Source organism: Coturnix japonica, chromosome 1 (genome assembly GCF_001577835.2).
Source record: "Coturnix japonica isolate 7356 chromosome 1, Coturnix japonica 2.1, whole genome shotgun sequence".
Taxonomy (NCBI): Eukaryota; Metazoa; Chordata; class Aves; order Galliformes; family Phasianidae; genus Coturnix; species Coturnix japonica.
Genome location: NC_029516.1, coordinates 110,810,448 through 110,819,416, shown reverse-complemented (window position 1 = coordinate 110,819,416; position 8,969 = coordinate 110,810,448). Strand labels below are relative to the sequence as shown.

The 8,969-nt window shown below is 39.6% G+C and overlaps 2 protein-coding genes across 9 annotated transcripts in view; one reads left to right on the top strand and one right to left on the bottom strand.

Annotated features, from left to right (window-relative positions):
• Positions 1-93: 93 nt before the first annotated feature.
• On the bottom strand, positions 94-3,899 carry TRAPPC2 (trafficking protein particle complex 2). 4 transcript variants are annotated; one of them, XM_015848418.1, is made up of 5 exons: positions 3,782-3,899; positions 3,450-3,554; positions 2,740-2,884; positions 2,113-2,198; positions 94-1,454 (listed from the first exon to the last, which is right to left on the bottom strand). In XM_015848418.1, exons 2-5 carry the CDS (start codon positions 3,540-3,542, stop codon positions 1,356-1,358), a joined length of 423 nt encoding a protein of 140 aa, XP_015703904.1. In that variant the 5' UTR covers positions 3,543-3,554; positions 3,782-3,899; the 3' UTR covers positions 94-1,355. The 4 variants fall into 4 exon arrangements, with proteins under 4 accessions (XP_015703904.1, XP_015703913.1, XP_015703920.1 ...); XM_015848427.1 differs by having other exon boundaries at positions 3,787-3,895; XM_015848434.1 differs by having other exon boundaries at positions 3,677-3,792.
• The window catches only part of OFD1 (OFD1 centriole and centriolar satellite protein), a 28,932-nt gene continuing 23,830 nt past the window's right edge, over positions 3,868-8,969 (top strand). Inside the window, exons 1-7 of one of the 5 annotated variants that reach the window (XM_015848335.2) lie at positions 3,952-3,999; positions 4,922-5,002; positions 5,368-5,568; positions 6,374-6,442; positions 6,528-6,555; positions 7,190-7,297; positions 7,921-8,057. In XM_015848335.2, coding sequence (XP_015703821.1) covers positions 5,401-5,568; positions 6,374-6,442; positions 6,528-6,555; positions 7,190-7,297; positions 7,921-8,057 — 510 coding nt within the window. In that variant the 5' untranslated portion in view covers positions 3,952-3,999; positions 4,922-5,002; positions 5,368-5,400. Of the gene's footprint in view, positions 4,000-4,122; positions 4,284-4,921; positions 5,003-5,367; positions 5,569-6,370; positions 6,443-6,527; positions 6,556-7,189; positions 7,298-7,920; positions 8,058-8,969 lie in introns of those variants that run through there. The other 4 variants (XM_015848299.2, XM_015848317.2, XM_015848308.2 and 1 more) reach the window with 4 other exon arrangements.

Sequence of the window (8,969 nt, the reverse complement as noted above, 5' to 3'; positions counted from 1 at the left end):
ATTCCCACCTTCACTTAGTGCCCCATCAGGAGCCTTGCCACACTCATCTGCTCTTCTCTTTAAACAATTTAAAGTACAGTCAACAGGCATCCATTCTGCATTAGTCCACCTTTTATTTAAGGTAAATATCACATTCTTTATATTACAGTGTTGCTTTTCACAGGGAATATTTTACAGTGATGCTTCAGCAGTATGTATAGATTACAAAGAAATAACTGGTTATACATAAAGTGCCTGCATATGCGGTCCTTTGATACACAAACGACACAAAATGTATTTATTTATTTTTTAAATAGTGCACCACTTCCTTTGGAAATTGCTTATCAGACCTCTTATGCTGAAAGAAACAGATTTCATGAAAGATTGTGAGACCAGCCAAAATGTCAGACATGTAGACGCTGAATGACCCCTCTAAAAATCAGTAGTTTGAAATGGAGTTTTTGCAAGAAAAAGTACATAACCACGTTCTGCAATGACATTGGAGCCAAAGAGGCCCAACTAAACCCTTCTGAAATCTTACAGGAGGTTCAAAGATCCCAGTAGAAAAAAATACCCCTTTAGAAAATGTACTTCAGCACTTGCAGAGATAATGGGAAGATATGGGATTAAACACTAAGTTCAGTTGTTGGGTTTGGGTTGGTTTTTCCCCACGTGTGAAATAGTTTGGTAGTCGCTGCAGGCAGCTCATTTGATCTATTTTGTGCATTTCATTCATGCAACACTGCAGCTCTAAACATCTGCTGTGCTAAACGTGAGATATTCATAACTTTAAGCTAAAAAACAAACCTTGGAAGTTCTTTTTTTAAAGTAAGACTTGCCAAAATGCTGATAAGATCTTCCTTTTATTGAAGGCTTCATAATACATCCACTATATTAGAAGTTTAATATATATCTTATTTAATGTGAAGGGTACAGTTAGCCTGCAGAGTACATTCTCTAGCAAAAGACTAAGTAGAAAAGTACTCAACAGAATGATCTACTTAGGCCAAAAAAAGTAAAAAAAAAATACCCTTTTGCTCATATTAAATCAGCTCACAAAAGATGTCTTCAGTGTTTAGAGCAGATGTTCTCTCACACTCTCTAAGAGGCTTACATGTTGTACGTGCACTGATGTACCTCACTTTGTACCTATTCAGCCCAGACACTTAGTTTTTGTAAGACATAAACTCCTTAATATACATTTATTAACCAGAGAATCTGGCTGTTTTAGCTGTATCAACAGGAAGAAAAGTTGCTTCAGCATCCAATTTGTCAGTCTTCAGGAAGATTGGATACCCAACATGCTGAGAACTAGCAGGAACTACAGTTCAAATCAGGGAAGTGTGGAAAAGGGCTCACTCAGGAAAGTGATTTATTCAGCTCAAAAGGTGCTTCTTCCCAAGGAACTGCACTTTCCTTTCAAAGGCACTGGATCGAATTGGTGAATTGAGTTCATAAAAAGGGTTCATTGCAAACTGCGGAAAGAAGAAAATCTCATCAATAAGCACAATGCCCAGAAGTAGGAAATGTTATTTCAAATGGCAGCTAGTAGCCTTCAGCCTATTTAGTGCCCCTGAAAAGCATGGGAAGTCCTCATAGGAACTCACTGACTTTGAAGGCTGTTGCGTTCTCCCCCATATACGTGCACAACCATCTCTTAGTAAGAGCTAAGAACAAATCCAGAGTGACACTGATGGAAACCTACTGTAGAAATTAGCATCCTTCCATTCCCTGTAGGAATCTGATGGTGTCGTTATTGGCAACTACCCCATCTAGTGGCGATCCAGCTCGGGCTGTGACAACACACACTGCTACGTGTTCTGAAGTGCAAAGCACTTTGAGCAGTCTGCTGCGTAACAGTCCTTTACTTCCATTATCACCATTAATAACACAACACTGCCCAAAAATCACTGGACTGAAATGAGAAAGCAATTCTGAAGGAGCACAATCTATAGCAATTTAGAATAATCTATTATATTGTATAGAAAATGCAGCCTCCGTGTCACACATTATCAACTGGCTGATGTGGACAGTAGGGAAACTCTTCCCCTCACAAAGGTACCACCTAAGAAAACACATTAATCCAGCACATTGAGAAGTACTGCTGTGAAACTGCCTGAAATGGGTGCTTACCTTTATATACAAGTCATACACGTCGTTAAAGAAGTTCTTAATTCCATCTTCTTGCCTTACATCATGAAGCATTATAAATCTCATATGTAAAACAATTAAGGAAAATTTAACTTTCCCAATGAAAAGAGACGATCTTTAGCATATCCCAAAATAAGCACTTACACCTAATTCTGTATATACCTAAAATATTTAGCTGTACACTGACTAGAAATGAACATGCATTTAAAGAACTAACTGAAACGGTGATGTTTAGAAAGCATTATTTGGACTTCCTATTTGTGAAAGCAGAAGCTTTGGAAGATTATTCTTTTTTAAAGCTAGAAAATCTGGAACATCAGCGATATTCTCAGTATCTTTCCCATCAATCCCTGGAATTAAAATGTTACTTGTTATGTATAACAAATGTTTCACAATACGTTCTCATCGGGACCATCTGCACAATCAAGGCATTATGCTGAGATAAAATACATTTATCTCTTCTTTTAACACTACCAAAGGAATGTAAGCAGAGAATCACACAGACCTGCTCAGAGCCCCTCAAATAAGTCTGCTTTCATTCCTTTTTCCTCTACTCCTTATAAACTTAAAGGCTCAGTAGATACCCAGAAAGAGACAAGGAAAGGATATGTCCAGCTGTGACAAAAGCAGAAACAAACCATTCATTAAACTTGTCTACGGTCTTCAGGTACATGTTGTTAGAAAGCCACATGTTCTCATCTACTAGGTCAAGAGCAGCGTGGGCGATGAACTGGTTGAGATGGCGATGATCATCCTAACATTTCCAGAAGACAAAGGATTATTAATTCAGTGAAGGGAGTTAAGTACGAACAATCATTTGCTCAAGCTGGTAACCTGCTAGTACTCAAGTTACATGCAGTTCTGTCTACCCTTATTTGCTGCCACACGTACCATGCTGTAAAGAAATGAGACCAGTACATATTGTTATGACACTTGGATCCAAGGGAAAGAAAAGAGCATAAGAAAGTGGTCATCATAAAGATAGTCTTGAGAGCAGCAAAACCAGTGAAGCTTGTGGATGAATTCACATGTGGATTCTTTCCTTTACCAGTGCATATTCTCTCCCTACAAACTTATTCTACAGCAGGGGTCCTGGAAATCCTGTTTTATGAAGGGAAATCCTATTTTATGAAGAACAAGTACAATCCAGGAAATAAATATTACAAAACCTACAGACGCCAGAATCCTACTCACTGTCACAGAAAGAAAGCATTCAATACGAGGTAATAATACTTTCTACAACATGTTGGCCTCATTTCTAACACTGTGTGAGATTATCAACAGACACACAACAGGGGTTGCCACAGGAGAAGCCACACCTTGGACTCTGCTTTTCCAGGAGGCAGGAATTCCATCTCAAACACAGGGTTGTCATGATGGCCAACTATCACGAAGTAGAAGCTTCCCGACATTCTTCAGCGTACCTGAGGACAAAAAGACAAGAGAGAGATAAGCGGTGGGAGGGATAACGCCGGCGGGGGGGGACGGATGTAGACACCACACAACATAGAACGGCGGGGTGAGAGCATTGAGCACGGTGTGGCACCTCGGGCTCGCAGGACCCCTCCCCGCGAGGCTGTGGGCACAGCAAGGCGTACAGTTGGATCTCCCCCCCCACCTCCTGCTTCTAGTACAGCGTCCATCGCCTCACCCTACCCCACAACTCCTCAACGTCAAGCAGCGGCCGCCCGGAAGAGATGCTGGCTGCCCGCCCCATCCGGTGACGCCACTCTCAGGGCGGCCAGGAGACGCCGGGTTTCTCCACGGGGAGGGATGGCTGAGGGGCAGGGGAAGGTGTTATCGCAGGATGAGCTCCGGAAAAGGCTCTATCAGACCTTTAAGAGCCGAGGAGTGCTGGACGCGCTCAAGGTGTGTGTGTGTGTGTGTAGTTTGGCGGCGGGCGCTGCCCGTGATTCGCTTTAATAGTGAAAGCGACGATGTTTTGCGCTGAGTAAATCGCAGGATGATAAAATGCCCCGAATTGAACGGGACCCGTGTGTGGCCTTTCCCCTTCTTCTCCCCGGACATGGTGGTTTTGCTATGGCCTAATTGAGACCAGCGCTTTTCCTGGTGCCGGGAGCAAGTGCTTGGTAAACAGAAGCGGTGCTCTGTGTGGATTAGTCTCGGGGTGTTGGTCAGGAGGGTTAACTGCTGTAAGTAAGCACTGGTGAACTGTTCTGTTGATTTTTCTATAGTAACTAAGTAGGTTGGCGGCCCTGCCTGCAGCAGGAGGGTTGAAGCTATGATTCTATGACTGTAGTGCTGGTCAGCGTTGCAAGGATGCGTTTGCTTTCCCCAAGTAGTTCCACATGTATAATAGGGTATATATAACGCCTTACCTTGATCTTTCACACAGTTTCATTTTTTGCTGGTGTTTATTTGCTCATTGTGTTGTTTATGATGTACTGATCCTGATGTGTTTCCAGCTTTATGTCACTGCAAATTTATTTTAACTCCTATTTTTATGTCAAATTCAGTACAGTTAAAAATATTTATCAAAACCTATATTTCAAGAATGCAGCTGATAAAGACAAGAATCTCCTATTCAGGACAGCTTATTTTCTCCCTCAGTGATTTCCATAGCAAGCTTTCAATGCTTGAACCATTTCCCATCTTGGTTGACTTAACTAATAGTGATGTGCTATCTAAATCTATTTTCCTGCTTTAGTTTTCCTTGCCTAGGAGATTATTCATCCTATTAAAGTCTTCTGTGGCTTTTCTGAGCAGAAGAGCTAATGTAGTTGAGTTTCTTTAATCAAACAACTTCAGAAATGTTGTTGCTGTTGCATAGCTGCTGTTGCATAGCTGCTGTTGGGATGGAATCAGCAACTTCTTCACGTAGAACTCCATAGAGGACTAGTGAGTTTTCCAGGTATGCCTGAAGTTGTATATCAGACAGGCTTTATTTAAGACAATAGATAAGACAACAAGAAAGCAGTGATCTGAAATTAAAACAGAGGGTCCTCAAGTGGAGCTTATATATTGTTTTTTGATGGAGTACTTCTCAGCCCTACACTTGTTACATCTTAAAGGAAAGCCTAAGATTGCTTGAGCACCATTTGAGAGTGTTTTGAAGAAGGGCACTCCTCTAAGCTCTGCCAGCATTACGCTGCCCGCTTCTGTTGTGTGGTTAGTAATGTAACATACAAGTAAAGTGAGAGCCTGCAGTTTTTTGATAAGCAAAAGCTCTAATTATAATCTCAGGTTACCTGTTACTAAATGTTTTTCTTGTGTCAGACGCAGCTCCGAAAACAGCTCATCCAGGAACTTATGCATCCCATTTTAAGTGGAGAGCTTCAGCCATGGACTGTTCCAAGTGACGACTGTTCGCTTTTGATCACAGCTTCCAACAGTTTGGTGGCAGACCATCTGCAGAGATGTGGCTATGAGTATTCGCTTTCTGTTTTCTTTCCAGAAAGTGGCTTAGAGAAGAAGAAGGTATGTTTGGTGATCCACTTCCTTTAAGACTTTTGTAGGTGCTTTGCTTTCTGAGGAGTTGTTGTATTCCAGCAGAATTGACAGAAATCCCTGTTAGAGATCATCTCCGTAAAAGATTTAAATATATATATGTATGAAAACTTTAAACTCATAGTAGGCTAAATACACTGTATTAGAAAGGCATACCCTGTTAGCCACATGCTTGCTTCACCCATAGTTGTGGTTTGACATGTCAGTTCACAAGGCCGTGTTGCAGGCCACTTGGGGAACTGACCTTTATTAAAGCCAGCCTCGTTTTTGGCCATTCAGTTGCCTGAAAGCATGTTTTATGATCAGTTTCTGTTTCTAGTTACTAGTTCTGTCTGAAAAGGGCAGTTTTTGCCCTTTGTTTGTTTGTCTTCTGCAAGTAAATGATAATATGGTGAATTTTTTTCTAATTGAAAGTTTATTTCTTGAGCTGGTGAGCAGGTAGTTGTCATTTGGATTAGTGAGCTCATCTCATTAATATGGTAAATCAAGAGAAGAGGCAGGGAGGGTAGCAAGAGTGTGCATCCAGGTTGGGAGGATACAAGACCCTCTCTTCACAGCTTCAATTTGCCATAGAATTACGCACTGACTGCTGTGTATCTTTGGTATCAGAGAGAAGCAAACATGGTATTTCAACAGTAAGCTTCTGAAAATGGTTTTGCAAGGTGATAAATAGATCTTTCTCAAATGGAAAACATTCAACAACTGTAAAATGGCAGTCGTTGCATCGTTAAAGTATTTAACCTTTTCTACTTTCTCTTCTTTACTTTTCGGAAAGCTGTTGTCTGTGCAAGATCTTCTTCAGTTATTGAGGATCAGTCCAAAGTCCAGTTTGTACACATCGCTGGTAAAGTTGTTTTGATTCTGAAAGTATGTTAAACTTACAATTGTGATGATGTAGACTGGCTAAAATGCTGTCTTACTTCTTACAGACTTCGGGAACTCTGAAGGAGAAAAAAGGTAAAAGATACTTAGAAATGAATCAAACAATTGTAGTTGTGTCACCTTTGTTTTTATTAAGATGCTAGCAACAGAAACTCAGGTTTCTTGAGCTTATCTTGGTCTGGACTATTGTGGATTTAATAAAATTTTGAAACTTGTAGTACATAAGGTATTAAATATAATGATCTTTGGATGTTTTTCACTCCAAAGTTGACGAGTTTCACATCTATTAGCATTCATGTACTTCAAACACCAGTTAATGAAAGAAGAAATCATTCTTCTGTCTGCATGATGAAATGTAGCTATATGAAAAAGCCAGGAGTATCTTGATCTTCAGAAACCACTGTTCCCTAATGTCATTGTATTTACAGTGCTAACATTCTGCTCCATCAAATGACCACAAGGGTCAAAGAGACAGAGAGAAACAGAAGAAAGGAAAAGAATAAGACAGAATAGAATACACTCTTAATAAAAAATACTTCTAGTAAAAATCAGTAGCTCACTAGCATTGATTTTTATTCTGTATTCACTGTGTTCTTTCAATAAATTGGGTTCTTTTTATTTGTGTAGTGAAAATGACTTCATTAGCCACAGGCTTGAAAATTAAATTTGGTATGAACTCAGAAATAACTCATCTGTTGGATCTTGAAAGGTTTTCTCATGCGGATTTTGATGGGGCTTACGGAGCATCATCTAAGTAAAGAATGTCATGACAGAGAAACTCAGACAATCTCTGTACCTCCCTACAGAGAATCTCTTGGTAAGTGCAGCCTTTGCGAGTAAGTGTCCCCTAACATTTCCATGTTGGTAAATGATATGGGTGGTTTACGTTCATCACGTATCCAAATGCAACCTAAAGTAACATTGAATTGAAGCTGTATATTTATTACTAGTACAGGCATTTAGCTGACAGCTATCACATCTTAAATGGACTTGGTGCAGGGTGTGCTGGAATATGTTTTGGAAAACGTAATTGCAACTGCATGCATTGCTTTTCTGTATGATTGTGTTTTAGGGTTTTTTTGGCACAGATTGGGAATTCTTGAATTACAATACACACACAGTATTAATACAAAAACTGTAGAATTTACATCCAAAAGAAAACTCTTGTCCTCTGTAGGAAGGAGGATGAATGCCTAGATATGCCACAAGAAGTGCCTGAACAGCTGTGTCCGTTGTGTTGCATGTATGTTGTGTGGCGTCGAACTGATAAACGCCATTTCAGTGCTACCACTGACACAGGACTTGATATGATGGTGATATTTATGTACACTAGCGAACTTCACACAGACCCCTAGTGCCATGCAGTTTTTGGTGGGATAAGCGTGATGTCTAATTCATTTTGAAACTATGATGGTTACGTTGATTTGTTTTGTTTTCTAGCTGAGAAACTTCAGCTCATCGATGAGCAGTTTGCTGATTCCTATCCCCAGCATCATAAATATGAACCTTTAGAAGGCAAATTTCACGAATATAGGAAAGAAATAGAGAAGCAGCTTCAAGCAGAGATGTCTCAAAAGGTATCACTCTGGTGACTGAATTTCAGGGAGGAATTTGTGAATATTGACACTTTACAGACCTTTAGTATTTAAGAAAACCTGACGAAAAATGGCTGATCATGATTAACTATGAATACAAAAAGCGAAGTTAAGGTTACCAGTTCTTAATTTAATGTTAAGGTCTTTATCCTGATGTTAGTTTCATAACATGATGTTTTCTGATTTTGCTTCTTAGATTGGTCCCTTTTTTTGTTCTTTGGCTGCTTTGTTTTATTGGGAAGTGTTATTGTTTCATACTAAATGATTTATTTCCATTCCCAGGTTCAATTGTGAAGCTTAAATTTCAGTATATTGTGAGGCATGAATTGTTGCTATGTACTTTGACACAAATTAAATTGTTAACACTGATTAGAATTTATATAGTATTTCGAAACATTGCACAAAACCAAAATCATGACAGATCATAGAATCATAGAATTACTCAGGTTGGAAAAGACCTTGAAGATCATCAAGTCCAACCACAGCCTAACCATAGTACCCTAACTCTAACAACCCTCTGCTAAATCATATCCCCGAGCACCACATCCAAACGGCTCTTAAACATATCCAGGGATGGCGATTCAACCACCTCCCTGGGGAGCCTATTCCAGTACTTAACTACCCTTTCTGTAAAGAAGTGCTTCCTAATATCCAACCTAAACTTGCCCTGGTGCAACGATATACAATACTTCATTTCATAACAGATACAATTATTCCATGTTTTTTTGTTTTTTTTTTTTATTCTTGTAATTAAAGACAGAGCTCTTTTGGAGTACTTTACTTATTTTACTTCACTTAGTGAATATAAAAAGTCTGTCAGTAGTTAATACATCTGGAGAGTGGAGCAGAGAATATACTGCAATTCATTGGGCTTGTTTGTTTTTGTCAAGATCG

Excerpts from the sequence above, each read along its gene's own strand:
- TRAPPC2 (XM_015848418.1), bottom strand. The coding sequence starts at position 3,542 with ATGTCGGGAAGCTTCTACTTCGTGATAGTTGGCCATCATGACAACCCT. Across the intron at positions 2,885-3,449 it reads CTGGAAAAGCAGAGTCCAAG|GATGATCATCGCCATCTCAA; the intron begins GTGTGGCTTCTC and ends TGGAAATGTTAG. Across the intron at positions 1,455-2,112 it reads TGTATGACTTGTATATAAAG|TTTGCAATGAACCCTTTTTA; the intron begins GTAAGCACCCAT and ends TTCTTTCCGCAG.